This window comes from Scyliorhinus torazame, chromosome 11 (genome assembly GCF_047496885.1).
Source record: "Scyliorhinus torazame isolate Kashiwa2021f chromosome 11, sScyTor2.1, whole genome shotgun sequence".
In the NCBI taxonomy this organism is placed as follows: domain Eukaryota; kingdom Metazoa; phylum Chordata; class Chondrichthyes; order Carcharhiniformes; family Scyliorhinidae; genus Scyliorhinus; species Scyliorhinus torazame.
The window spans coordinates 50,570,753-50,585,841 of NC_092717.1; the positions used below are offsets into that span (position 1 = coordinate 50,570,753).

Here is a 15,089-nt window from a genome sequence, read left to right on the forward strand (position 1 = left end):
TAAACAAGATTATTTTGGGCTTTGTATAGGCGAATAAGACCCCGCGGGTGAAGAAAATGTTGTTGGAGTGCAGTCGGGGGGAGGGTGGGTTGGCGCTGCCAAACTTCTGCAACTACTACTGGGCGGCGAATATAGCGATGATTAGGAAGTGGGTAATGGGGGAGGGGTCGGCATGGGAGCGGATGGAGGTGGCGTCATGCAAAGGCGCCAGTTTGGGAGCACTGGTAACGGTAACTCTGTCGTTCACGCTGGCCCGTTACTCCACTAGCCCGGCGGTGGTGGTGGCACTGAAGATCTGGGGGCAATGGAGGAGGTATAAGAAGGTGGAGGGTGCGTCAGTCTGCACCCCAATTTGCAATAACCACAGGTTCGCGACGGGCAGCATAGATAGCGGGTTCTGAAGTTGGCAGAGAGCAGGAATTCGACGGATGGGAGATCTTTTCATAGACGGGAGCTTTCCCAGTCTGAAGGCGCTGGAGGACAAGTTCAAGCTGCCACCGGGGAATGGTTTCAGATATTTACAAGTCCGGGACTTTCTGAGGAAACGGGTGTTGGCTTTCCCACTGATCCCGCCACGGGGGATACAGGACGGAGTAGTGTCCGGTACCTGGGTGGGGGAGGGGAAAGTGTCAGATATCTATCGGGAGTTGTTGGAGGCGGAGGAGGCCCCGGTGGAGGAACTGAAGGGCAAGTGGGAGGAGGAGCAAGGTGGGGAGTTCTCCTAAGCAGGGTTGATTCCTCCTCATCATGTGCCAGGCTCAGTCTAATACAGTTTAAGATGGTACACCGGGCACACATGACGGCGGCGAGGATGAGCAAGTTTTTCGGGGTGGACGATAGATGTGCGGGAAGCTCAGCAAACCATGTCCATATGTTTTGGGCATACCCGAAGCTTGGTGGATTCTGGCAGGGGTTTGCCAAGGCCAATGTCCAAGGTGCTAGGTACGCGGGTGGTGCCGAGTCCAGAGATAGCTATCGTTGGAGTGTCAGTAGACCCGGGAGTTCAGGGAGTGAAAGAGGCCAACGTTCTGGCCTTTGCCTCCCTAGTAGCCCGGAGATGGATCCTTTTAATGTGGAGGGACTCGAAGCCCCGAGTGTGGAGACTTGGGTCAGGGACATGGCTGGGTTTCTCAAGCTGGAGAAAATAAAGTTTGCCTTGAGGGGGTCAGTGCTTACTGGGATTCTATCGGAGATGGCAGCCATTCGTTGACTTTCTCGGGGAAAATTAAAATGTCAGCAGAAGCAGCATTCTGAAGGAGGGGGGGGCGGGTAGGTGCAATATGGTTACGGGATGTACAGAAGGGGTTGGGTGAGAAATGTCTAGAGGGCAGCACGGTAGCATTGTGGATAGCACAATTGCTTCACAGCTCCAGGGTCCCAGGTTCAATTCCGGCTTGGGTCACTTGTCTGTGTGGAGTCTGCACATCCTCCCCGTGTGTGCGTGGGTTTCCTCGGGGTGCTCCGGTTTCCTCCCACAGTCCAAAGATGTGCAGGTTAGGTGGATTGGCCATGATAAATTGCCCTTAGTGTCCAAAATTGCCCTTAGTGTTGGGTGGGGTTACTGGGTTATGGGGATAAGGTGTGGACCTTCGGTAGGGTGCTCTTTCCAAGAGCTGGTGCAGACTGGATGGGCCGAATGGCCTCCTTCTGCACTGTAAATTCTATGAAATAAAAAAAATTCTATGAAATACCATGTTGATGTTTATGTCATTGTTTTGTTTGTTATTGTTATAAAAATTTTGCAAATGCTTCAATAAAAATATTTATTAAAAAAAAAAAAAAAGAATAACCTCAGCAGATATGGGATTTGAGCCTGCGCTGCTGGCCTCACTCTGCGTCACAAACCAGCTGGACCAAGGCTGTAATGGGATCTGGAGCTGAGTGCCTCTGGCAGAAGTCATGGTGAGTAGGTTATTGCCGACTAAATGCAGCTTGATAGCATTGTCGGTGACTCCTTCCCTAACTTTGCTGATGGTCAAGAGTATATTGATGATTGGTAATTGGCCAAATCAAATTTATTCTGTTTGTTTGTGGACAGAATAACTGCAATTTTCCACATTATCAGTTAGATGCCAGTCCCAGTGTTGCAGCTGTATTGGAACAGCTTGATTAGGGGCATGGCTAGTTCGGGAGCGCAAGCCTTCAGTACTACAGTTAGGATGTTGTCAGGGTCCATAGCCGTTGCTATATCTAGTGCCATTAGTTTCTTAATATCATGTAGATTGTCTGAAGACTGGCATCAGTGATTCTAGGGACCTCAGGATGAGGTTGAAGATGGTTCTAAATCCTGCAGCCTTGTCATTTGCACCAACGCGCAGGGCTCCCCTACATGGTGCTGGAAATGCAATTAAAGGCCTTTATATCTCCAGATCTGTTGAATTTATCTATTAATTTAAAAAAAAAATTATATATCTCATTCTCATTTCAGGAGACGTCAAATCATAAACTCTTAACAGTGTCTAGAATAACAATTTTTAGAGTTTTCTCTAATTTGATGTGTTGTAAAGTTTATTGTATTTAAGGTTATAAAATGTTAACTAATTTGCCCATTTAAAAAAATTGTAGTGCTTTGTTGGTGTGTTTAAAATATTGATACTAGTACCAAATGCAGTGTTCAAATCACCAAAATAAATGTTGATTAAAAGCTGAGGTTTAAGAGCATTTTAATTGAATGTAATTTTCTTTGCCGCCAGGGGGCAGATAAAGCTTGCTGATTTTGGACTGGCTCGCCTGTACAATTCAGAGGAAAGGTACGTGGCAATATAAAGTGTAACATTTTATATTGGCTTTAAAATGCTGAACCATCTGAAGTTAGGTCCTTCAAGCCCGTTTCACCAGTTGTTTAGATTATAGTTGATCTGAATCCCAATTGCAATTGCGAACTTTTATTTCATATTCCTTGATACCGTACCTAATGATTCACTCCAGTTTCAAAGAATTTTGGTCAGTTGAAAGGTACAATCATTAATAAAGCATTAATACAGGAAAATTTATCTCCTTTAAATTCATCACTGTAATGCAGTGAACTTTAGGTATTATTTGTCAATGTTTTCACATTATATACATAAAAATTAGGAGCAAGAGTAGGCCATTCGACCCGCTTGAGCATGTTACACCATAGATTGTCTTCAAAATGCAATTTATAAAGAAAATTATCACCAATTTTGTAGATGAGGAACTTGTCAAATGTGCCATCAACACTGCAAATCTTGCTTTTCGAATATCAACTGCATTCTATTTGCTTTGAAGTTTGTCTCAACAGATGTGAGTTCACTGCTTTTTAAAGGTGTGATTGTCGATGCAAGCTGGCATATTTCCTTTATAGTTTGCAAAAATGTGGAATGTTAACATTCTCGCGTTCAGAAGTCCACATATTGCAGTAAAGATTTCCGGAAACAATCACGTGTAAAAATACTTAACTGGGGAAGAGGGAATCTCGAGTTAGAAATGTGAGGTGTATTGGAGCAAAGATTATTAGACAAAGCAGTAATTTAATGTAGGACGACTTTCAGTGGGGAGGTGGTTTAGATAGTGAATAGATACATTGCCAAGAGGGGAAAACAAATGGTATCCAAAGCTAAAACTCTACATAACTAAAGGTATCGCGTTTAAAATGGAAAAGCAGGCTTATGATGAAGATACAATTCACAAACTAGAGAACCAAGGTGAATGTAGACAATACATTCTGGAAAATCTGAAAAAGGAAATTGATGGGAAAAAGAATATGAGAATAGATTATTAGCTGACAAAGGAAACCACAAAGTCTTTTAACATGTAAATAGTAAAAGGGTTGTCAAAGGATAGAGGGCTGATTGGGAGGGGCAAAAAGGGAAATCTTAGGTATGATTGAGGTGCAAAATCAATACTTTGTATTGGTTTTCACTAAAGATTGAGATACTGCCAATAAGGGAGCATAAAAATTATGAGCAAGGGTAGACCTCGAGTCTACACCATTCAATGAGATCACTGCTGATCTGATTGTGGCCTCAACTCCACTTTCCTGCCTGCTTCCATAAACCTCGACTCCCTAATATCAAAAATCAAACTCAGCCTTGGATTTATTCAGTGACCTAACTCCATTGCTCCCTAGGGAAGGGAATTCCACAGATTCTCCTGAGAGAGAAAGATTCTCTGATCTCAGTCGTAAATAGGTGACCCCTAATTTTTAAGCTGTGTCCCTAGTTTTAGACTTCTCTGCAAGGCTAAATATCCTGTCAGCATCCACCCTGTCGGGTTCCCTCGGGATGAGATCATCTCTCATTCTTCTAAACCCCAGTAGGGATAGGCCCAACCTGCTCAACCTTTCCTCATAAAATAATCCCGTTGTCCCAGGAATCGGTTGAGTGAACTTGTTTTTAATTTAATTATATCCTTTTTTAAGTAACGGGACGAAACTGTACTCCAGATGTGGTCTAGCTTAGGTCCTGTGCAGCTGCAGCAACGTTTCCTTTCTTTTGTACTCTATTCCCCTTACAGTAAAAACCAACATTCCATTCACCGTCCGAATAACATGCTGCATCTGCATGCCAACGTTTTGTGATTCATGGACCAGGACACCCAGATCCTGTGTACTTTAAGAGTTCTGCAATCTCTCTATTTAAATAATGTATTGATTTTTTATTCTTCCTGCCAACGTGGGCGAGTCCACATTTTCCCACATTATACTCCAATTTCCAAATTTTTGCCCATTCACTTAATTTATGTAGATTCCTCTGTAGACACTCTACGTCCTCTTGGTAACTTACTTTCCTACCTATTGTCATCAGCAAATTTAGCTCCCATGGATTCAGTCGCTTCATCCAAATCATTGTTTTAATTTATAAATATTTGAGGCCTCAACACTGATCCCTGTGGCATTCTATTAGTTGCAGCTTCCCAACCCAAAAATCACCCATTTATCTCCTACTCTCCATTTCCTGTTATCTAACTAATCCTCTATCCATTCTAATATGTTACCCCCTACACCTCTTATTTTTTGTAGTAACCTTTGATGTGACACTTTATTAAATGCCTTTTGGAAATCCATATACATCACATCTAGAAGTCCCATTTTATTCCCCTTGCTTGTTACTTCCTCAAAGGACTCTAATAAACTAATCAAACACATGATTTCACTTCCACAAAACCATGTTGACCTGCCTGATTGTGTTATAATTTTCTAAATGTCCTGTCATTACCTCCTTAATAATGGATCTAACATTTTCCCAATGACAGACATTAGGCTAATTGGCCCATAGTATCCTCTGCTTCTTTCCAAAGTAATTTCATTAAACCTACAGTATAAATGCACCCCAGAGTTGTTCATCTTGTTTGGGTGCTATTAGTAATAATGTGCTTACCCATACTTTTTCTTGTCTTGCAATTGTAAATATTCACCATATCTAATAATTTACTGTTATAATGCTGAACAAAATGGATATGCTGTTGTACCAGTTAATTGCCCATTATTTTCATCCACAGCAGTACTCTTAAATTCAGAGTGTAATTTTCAGTATTTACAAACCCTAACTTGTGTAGCTTTTGCAAGAGAAAAAATTAAGAGTGGTTTTCTATTTGAGAAGTCAAGGTGAAGTGCTACGGTCTTGAGTGTAGGATACGACCACGGTTGAAAGGAATGACGAGGCATGTCAAGAAGTGGTGATTACATAATGCCGTTGTTGAGTTTTAAAGTCTGCAGTCCCTGAGAAAGTATGATTTAGCACAGGAGGTGGTGGAACCCGTCTTCACATAAACACTGGAGATGGTGCAAGGTGGAGACTACATGGGGCACTATATTTGGAATTTAGATAGAACTAAAAAGAAAAAATTGTGAATACTGTTTATAGTGTTGGTACAAATAAAAATGACACTGGATGTGAAAAGAGCAATAGCAGTGGAGGCTAGACATGCACGAGGTGAATTATGTATTGGACGGGAGGATTCTTGCATCCTGCTAAGGCGTGTGTAGTAAAATATCTTCTCCAGATGTTGGATAATAAGGTTTTCAATGGATTTGAATGTTTATATAGTTAAAATTTATGGAGACAGAAAAAAAGAAACAACTTTATTAGAGGTAATTTTAGCAGTGGAAAATCATGGGCTCTGGAGAGAACCAGTGGGACACCAGATGAAAATTGATGCAACCAAGATTCACAAAGACCACAATTGTTTCAGAAATACAGGAAGAAGCAAATTTGGGTATATTTTATTGCTGTCGTGAGAAGTCCTGATAAATTGTGAATCTTCAGGTTATACTTGTGTTGATAGATGTTGAAAGAAAATCCATTTTATGTCATCGATCGGGTGTGTTTCTCTTTGCCCTTGTAACCCTTTATTTGTTTTGCTTCACTCAAAGTTCCTTAGATTTTTGCGGCACTGAGTCTTAATTTTCTGTTTTTAAAAATTGTTTTTAAAAATTAATTTACGGGATGTTGGTGTCGTTGGTTAGGCCAGCATTTACTGCCCATCCCTAGTTGCCCTTCAGAAGGTAGTGGTGAGTTGCCTTCTTGAACCGCTGCAGTCCTTGAGGTGTAGGTACACCCACTGTGCCTTTAGGGAGTTCCAGGATGCTGCCCTAGCATCAGTGAAAGAGCGGCAATATTTTTCCAAGTCCGGGTGGTGAGTGATTTGGAGGGGAACCTCCAGGTGGTGGGGTTCTTGCCCTTCTAGATGGTAGTGATCGTGGGTTTGGAAAGTACAGTCTCAGGAATCTTGGTGAGTTACTGCAGTGCATCTTGTAGGTGGTACACATGGCTGCCACTGTTCGTAGATGGTGGCGGATTTAAATTTTTGTGGAAGAGGGAGCAATCAAACGGGTTTCTTTGTCCTGGATGGGGTTGAGATTGTTGAGTGTTGTTGGAGCTGCACTAATCCAGGCAAGTGGAGAGTATTCTATTACACTCCTGACTTATAGATGGTGGACAGGCTTTGGGGGATCAGGAGGTGAGTTATTTGCCATAGGATTTCCTAGCCTTTCACCTGCTCTGTAGCTACCCTGTTAACATCGCTAGTCCAAGTGAGTTTCTGATCAATGGTAACCCCCCAGGATGTTGATTGTGGGGGATTCAGCGAAGGTAATGTCATTGAATGTCAAGGGGCGATGGTTAGATCCTCTCTTGCAAGAGACTGTCATTGCCTTGCACTTATGTGGCGCAAATGTAACTGTTCTCCCATTTGTTATTTTAGCCGGCCATATACCAATAAGGTTATTACTCTCTGGTATCGGCCACCTGAACTCTTGCTTGGGGAGGAACGTTATACGCCAGCCATAGATGTATGGAGTTGTGGGTAAGTTATTCATATGTGCTAGCTGTCAGAAAATTCATACAGAGAAGTGTTCTGTCGACTTATAAATAGTTGAGCATGTAGGCACTTAAAATTCATATTTTATTTCATACAGATGTATTCTGGGTGAGCTTTTTACTAAAAAACCCATCTTTCAAGCAAATCAAGAGCTTGCCCAATTGGAATTGATCAGGTAGGTGCTCTTATTATTTACTTGTCCCTTAAAATTCAATCTTGATGTCCACATCCTGATCAAGTTTTTTGTTGCGTCACATGGCGTATTAAAATTCCTCAGCTGCCGTTTTGTGTTAACTTAGTAATACATCATTACATCAGAATCTAAAGGTGCATATGAAAACGTCCTGCCAAATGTGTTCTTTATATTTGGATCAGTCTTCAAAATTGCCAAAAGCTTTTCAAATACTGTAGTGTTCAGGAGATCATTACAATTACACATGCTTATACCCAAGATGTAATTGTCACCTATATAATACAGTAATTTATCGGATTAGCATATGGTTCATAAAATTAACCTGTAGGTATAGGTTGCACATATTTCCAACATTATTCAGAACAAGATAACACAACACGGTAAACCCGAGAACTCTAGCTACAGGCAGTTAGAAGATGAATTCATCCCAGCACCATTTCAGGGTCGAGTTGGTGCTAGGATATCAGTCAATGCCATTCACTTCCTGGAATCCGTAAGTTATGTAACATCAATGGCACCATGTAATTCTGCAAGTCTTTCTTACCTTATGACAACTAACTAGCGCCATTAACTACCATTTCAATCTGCATCAGGCGAAATGCTTGATTACTGCTCAATACAAATTGTGGATATCCTCCTATAGGAAATGCAGAGGCCTACTAAATTAGTGGCTAAGAAAATAGTTCTAAATGAACCATACACATGGTAGGGGGTGGGTGGTTCCGGTTGGAATAGAATTCCCATCTGTACCACTTTCTTTGGAGCTCCTCCTACTGGGACCTCGACATGTTCTCTCTGGGGAGGAGGATTCAAGTAGTGGAGGCAGATGCAGTCCCTCAGCAATATTGCCAAGTAAATAAGCACATGACAAATAATGATTTGTTCAGCAGCCATTTCAAAGCAACATGCTGAGAGAACAACCTAGCTTCTCCTTCAAGGAATGACATTATTAGTTGCCCATATAGTGCACTTGAACTTGTAGACATTGTGGTTCACAGTCTGTTTCTTCAGTGGTCTCATGCACCAAGTGACAGGCACCATAATTTGATCTTCCCAGACATGCTGTAATTATAATCTATCTTAGGGAGACAAAATGGAAAAGGTTCTGCTTGTCAGCTTTTTTGGGAGGGGCTGGGGGAGGCAGCGATGTTGTACTTAGCATTGAAATGCAAATGTTAACTTTAGATAAGCCAAAGGAGGGAACTTGCTGGGTAAAAACATACTATGTACTGAAAAGGAGTTGTGATCTTTCACCTTGTTTTATATTTTTTCAATAGCCGCATCTGTGGTAGCCCATGTCCAGCAGTGTGGCCCGATGTGATTAAATTACCTTATTTCCATACCATGAAACCAAAGAAGCAGTATCGCAGGAGATTAAGAGAAGAATATTCTTTGTAAGTACTATTGAACTCAAATTGTAGAACTTGGGAGATTGTTGGATTGGTCTTTTCCAGTCTTGTACATTCCTGTCTTCCTAAATGATCCCTAATATACTCTTCTAATGGGGCCTTCCCCATCTCCTGCAGCCACCCATATATATCCAAGAAACTCCCTTCCCCCAGCTCTTCGCATGATGACAATCCATCCATCAGCGTATGACCCAGCAGTTGAGAGAACAAACTTTGAGATCTACTCCCACACCTGCATACACTTCTAATGGGGCCGTCCCCATCTCCTGCAGCCACCCATATATATCCAAGAAACTCCCTTCCCCCAGCTCTTCGCATGATGACAATCTATCCATCAGCGTATGACCCAGCAGTTGAGAGAACAAACTTTGAGATCTACTCCCACACCTGCATATACCTAAATTTGCTCCCCCTCAGAAGCTGGTATCTCTCCTTCAACTCCCCGAACCTACCCTCCACAATCGGATCCCTGATCCTCTTGACCCCCTCCCTCCCTGACAGCGATTTTCATTCATTCATTCATTGTAGATTGTGTCTATCCCTGCCGGTGCATATCTTTTCACAGATTGGCAACAAGACCAATTCGAAACCCCTCTGCAGGAAGGCTCTCAGGATCCTGGGTGTCTTGCCTGCCAAAAGCCAAACATAACTTATCCATTCTCACAAAAAACGCTTTGGGGAAGAAAATCGGGCGAGACTGGAACACGAACAGGAACCTTGGGAGAATGTTCATTTTTATCGTCTGTACTCTGCCTGCCAAGAAAAGCGGGAGAGCATCCCTCTTCTCCAGGTCTCTCCTCATCCCTTCCACCAGTTTGGCCAAGTTCAATTTGTGCATCATGGCCCACTTATGAGTCACATGAATACCAAGATAGCTGAATCTCGTTTGGGCAACTTTGAATGGCAAGGTTCCCAAGTCTGCGCACCTACCCAGGGAGCTTACGGGACAACCTCGCTCTTGGACATGCTAAGTATACCCTGAGAAGGATCCAAATTTCCTTAACCACCCCATTATCATCCCCATTCATGAAAGAGGATCCGAAACATACAGCAACAAATAGTCCCCATAAAGGGACACCCTATGCTCTCTTTAACCCCCCCCTTTTTCAGTGCCTCTCTATTCCATCCATGACCTAAGCCAGGGGTTCGATAGCTAGTGCAAACAGGAACCGGGACAACAGGCATCCCCGTCTCGTGCTCCTGTGCAGCCGAAGTAGCCTGAGCTCACCGTCTTCACCCTAACACTCGCCGTGGGGACAGTACATAACAAACTCATCCAGAGATAAACATTGGCCCAAACCCGAACAGTCCCATGACTTCAAAAAGGTACCTACATTCCACCCGACCGAAAGCACTCTCTGCGTCCATAGAAATAATTACTTCTGGCACCTTCCACTAGATGTGGTCATGACCACGTTCAAAAACTGTCTAATGTTGGTTGGCAACAACGCCAATCAGATCCTCTGAGACCAACTCTGTAAAACACCCCTCCAGCCGCTTCGCCAGCAACAAGAAAATGGGCCTATATAACACACATTCCACTGGATCCTTATCCTTCTTTGGGGTCAGGGAAATGGGCCAGCATGGCCAGTAATTCCCTCGTGACAAAGAATCATCATACACCCCCAATAGATGTGATGCCAGCGATGCTGCAAATTGCTTATAGAATTCCACTGGAAAGCTGGTCCTGGTGCCATCTCCGACTGCATAGAGCCAATGCACTCCATATCTCCTGCAGTCTCAATGGCATCTCCAATCCCTGTCCCCTACACGACTGGAAAGTCCAGCCCATCTAAGAATCGCTCTATCTCTGAATCTTCCACCAGGAGCTCGGACCTACACAGCCCCCGATAAAATGCCTCAAAAATGCTCCGTTGATTTTATCCGGAACCATCACGAGCCCTCCCCCCTAACTTGTGCTATCTCTCATGTAGCCGCCTGTCGCCTCAACTGGTGAGCTAACAGATGATGGCCTTCTCCCCATACTTGTAGAATACACCCCGTGAGTGTTGCAGCTGGTTCATTGTCTTCCCTACTGATACTAAATCAACCTCCATCTTCAGCCTCATTCTCTCCGCTAACAGCTCTTTTGTTTGGGCTGCTAAGTACTGCTGGTCCATTTCCAAAATGGCATTGACCAACCTCTGCCCTCCCAAACTTATCACTGTGGACCTTGTATGAAATTATCTCCCCTCTAATCACCGCCTTCAGAGCTTCCCAAAATGTGAAGGGCGAAACCTTCCCATTCTGGGAAAACTCCACATAGCTCTCTATGGCTGAGGCTACCTTCTCGCAAAACTTCTTGTCTGCCAGAAGCGCTGAATCTTTTTTTAAAAATATTTTTAATCTCCTTTTTCACATTTTCTCCCGCATTTACACCCATCAACAATAAACAATAATCAGCAAGATATGTCAATCCCATTAACAATAACAACGATCCCATCCGCCCACCAACCCCCAAACATCAGCCCCCATGTTCACATAAACAAATGACAAAAAGGAATCAGGGATTACCCATAGTCACCCTTAATCTACACAGCCCCCCTCTCTCTCTCTCTCTCTCTCTCTCTCTCTCTCTCTCTCTCTCTCTCTCTCTCTCTCTCTCTCTCTCTCTCTCTCTCTCTCTTCTCCCCCCCCCCCCCCCCAAAAACTAATGTTCGATGTTATCCAGTTCTTGAAAGTGCATAATAAATAGTGCCCATGACTTGTAGAACCCCTCTGAGATTCCCCTCAGTTTGAACTTGACCTTCTCAAGGGTCAAGTATTCCAACAGGTCCCCCCGCCACTCCAGTGCACTGGGCACGCACACACATCCTCTACTCCTTCAACAAAATCGGCTCATCCGCGCCGTCGTGAGGTGCGCTCTATATACCACCTTCAGCTGTATCAGCCCCAACCTCGCACATGAGGTGGAGGCATTCACTCTCCAGAGCACCTCACACCAGACCCCCTCCTCTATAACCTCTCCCAGCTCTTCCTCCCACTTTGCTGTGATCCCCTTCCAGTGGTGTCTTATCCTCTTCCAAAATAGCTCTGTACACCACTGACACTGCCCCCTTCTCCAGTCCCCTTGTCGTCAACACCTCCAGCAATGTGGAGGCCGGTTCTTCTGGGAAGCTCTGTATCTCCTGCCTGGCAAAATCCCGAACCTGCATGTACCTAAACACTTCTCCCTGCTCTAGCCCATACTTCGCTTCCAGCTCCCTCAATCCTGCAAACCGACCCCGAAGAAACAAATCTTTTAGCGTCTTAATCCCCCCTCTCTTCCCACTTCCGAAAGCTTCCATCCCACCTCCCTGGCTCAAATCTGTGGTTCCCCCGAATCGGCTTTTCCCTTGACCTTTCCCCAACCCGAAGTGTTGGCGAAACTGCCTCCAGATTTTCAATGAAGCTGTTATTACCGGACTCCCTGAATATTTCACCGGCACTATCGGGAGCGCCTTTGTTGCTAGTGCCTTCAGCCCGACCCCCTGCACAAACTCTCCTCCATTCTGACCCACTGAGAATCAACACCTCTGACCCAGCTCCGCACCTTCTCCACATTCGCCGCCCAGTAGTAGTACAACAGGTTTGGGAGACACAAACCCCCTGCCTGCCTTCCCCTCTGTAGCAGCACCTTTCTCACTCTGGCCACCTTCCCTCCCCATATGAATGAGGCAATCCTTCCCTCAATCTCCCTGAAAAAAGACTGGCAGGATAATCGGTAGGCATTGAAAAATAAACAGGAATCATGGCAACACATTCATTTTAACCGCCTGTACCCGACCCGCCAGTGACAGAGGCAGGCTATCCCACCTTGCCAGATCAGCTTTCACTCTCCCCACCAAACTAGTGATGTTGTACCTGCGAAGCCTCTCCCACTCCCGGGCAACCTGCACCCCCAGATACCTAAAATGAGTCCCTGCCCTACGGAATGGCAGCCCCCCCACCCCTGCCCTCACCCCCGGCCGAGGCACCATAAATACTCACTCTTGTCCAGGTTCAGCTTGTACCCCGAGAAAGACCCAAATACCCGCAGTGGCTCCAATATTCCTCCTATCGACGCATTTGGTTCCGACACATACAGCAGCAAGTCGTCGGCATATAAGGACACCCTATGCTCTCTTCTCCTCCCCCCCCCCCCCCCCCCCCCCCCCCCCCCCGCACTATTCCTTACCATGCTCCCGAATTTCTCAATGCGATGGCCAACGGCTCAATCACAAGTGCAAACAGCAGCGGGGGACATAGGACATCCCTGTCTCATCCCACGGTGGAGAGAAAAGTATCTCGAACTGATATTATTTGTGCGGGCACTCGCCTTCGGCTCCTTATATAATAGCTTTATCCAGTTCACAAACCTTGGTCCGATCCCAAACCGCTCCAGCACTGCCATCAGGTACCCCCATTTTACCCGATCAAATGCCTTCTCGGCGTCCAATGCCACAACTACCTCTGTTTCCTTCCCTTCCACCGGTGCCATAACAACGTTCAAAACCCTCTTAATGTTCGAAAACAGCCTCTTCCCTTTCATGAACCCCGTCTGATCCTCCCCTATCACCTTCGGGAGGTACTCCTCCAGCCTACCCGCCAGTACCTTCGCCAACACTTTTGCGTCCACATTCAGAAGTGATATGGGCCGATACGACCCACACTCCGTCGGATCCTTATCTTTTTTTAGCAACAGTGAAATCGATGCCTGCCCCAAGGTTTGCGCCAACACCCCCTTCCCTATCGCCTCCTCAAACATCCCCACCATCAGGCGTGCCAATCTGTCCTTGAATTTTTTATAATATTCCACCGGAAACCCATCTGGCCCTGCCACCTTCCCCGACTGCATCCTCCCAATCGCAACCTTTATCTCCTGCTCCACTATTGCTCCTTCTAATATAGTCCTGTCCCCATCCCTTGGCCTCGGGTCCTCCAATCCATCTAGAAATTCCTGCATCTCACGGTCTCCCCCGGGTGGCTCTGACTTGTACAACCTCTCATAAAACTCCTCAAAAACCTTGTTAATCAGCACTGGAGCCACCATCAACTTCCCTGCCCTATCCCTCACCTGAAGAATTTCCCTTGCCGCTGCCTCCCTCCGGAACTGACCTGCTAACATACCTGCCGTATCAACATGTTCATAAACTGCACCCCTTGCTCGTCTCAGTTGGCGTATCGCCTTCCTGGTGGACAGTCGGTCGAAGCTCGCCTGTAGTTCCTTCCTCTTTTCCAGCTTCACCGGGTCCCCATCCTCTGCATATCTCCTATCTACCTCCAACATCTCATCTATTACCCTCTGCCGCTCCAACCTCTCCTCTTTGTCCACCCTGGCCGTAAACAAAATTACCTCATCCCTCACCACCGCCTTTAGAGCCTCCCAGATGACTGCCTTCGACACCTCACCCGTACAATTGAAACCTACATATTCCGTAATTACCTTTTCTATTTTCTCACAGAACACTTTGTTCCCCAAAAGCCCCACATCCAGTTTCCACCCCCGTCTCTGCGTTACCCCCTTCTCCAGCACCACATCCACCCAATGTGGAGCGTGATCTGACACTGCAATTGCAGAGCATTCCGACCCCTTGACTCCAGCCAGCAAAGCCTTCCCCACCCCAAAAAGGTCGATCCCCGAGTATACCTTATGGACCGCTGAGAAAAACGAGTACTCCCGTTCCCTTGGGTGCAGGAACCTCCAAGGGTCAAAAGAACAAAAGAACAAAGAAATGTACAGCACAGGAACAGGCCCTTCGGCCCTCCAAGCTAGCGCCGACCATACTGCCTGACTAAACTACAATCTTCTACACTTCCTGGGTCCGTATCCTTCTATTCCCATCCTATTCATATATTTGTCAAGATGCCCCTTAAATGTCCCTATCGTCCCTGCTTCCACTACCTCCTCCGGTAGCGAGTTCCAGGTACCCACTACCCTCTGCGTAAAAAACTTGCCTCGTACATCTACTCTAAACCTTGCCCCTCTCACCTTAAACCTATGCCCCCTAGTAATTGACCCCTCTACCCTGGGGAAAAGCCTCTGACTATCCACTCTGTCTATGCCCCTCATAATTTTGTAGACCTCTATCAGGTCTCCCCTCAACCTCCTTCGTTCCAGTGAGAACAAACCGAGTTTATTCAATCGCTCCTCATAGCTTATGCCCTCCATACCAGGCAACATTCTGGTAAATCTCTTCTGCACCCTCTCTAAAGCCTCCACATCCTTCTGGTAGTGTGGCGACCAG

At 45.3% G+C, this 15,089-nt stretch overlaps 1 protein-coding gene across 3 annotated transcripts in view; it reads left to right on the forward strand.

Moving 5' to 3' along the window:
• The window catches only part of LOC140385276 (cyclin-dependent kinase 13-like), a 113,872-nt gene that overhangs the window by 52,087 nt on the left and 46,696 nt on the right, over positions 1–15,089 (forward strand). For all 3 annotated transcript variants that reach the window (XM_072467235.1, XM_072467236.1, XM_072467237.1), the window contains exons 7-10: positions 2,694–2,750; positions 7,165–7,266; positions 7,379–7,456; positions 8,752–8,868. In XM_072467235.1, coding sequence (XP_072323336.1) covers positions 2,694–2,750; positions 7,165–7,266; positions 7,379–7,456; positions 8,752–8,868 — 354 coding nt within the window. The remainder of the gene's footprint in view (positions 1–2,693; positions 2,751–7,164; positions 7,267–7,378; positions 7,457–8,751; positions 8,869–15,089) is intronic.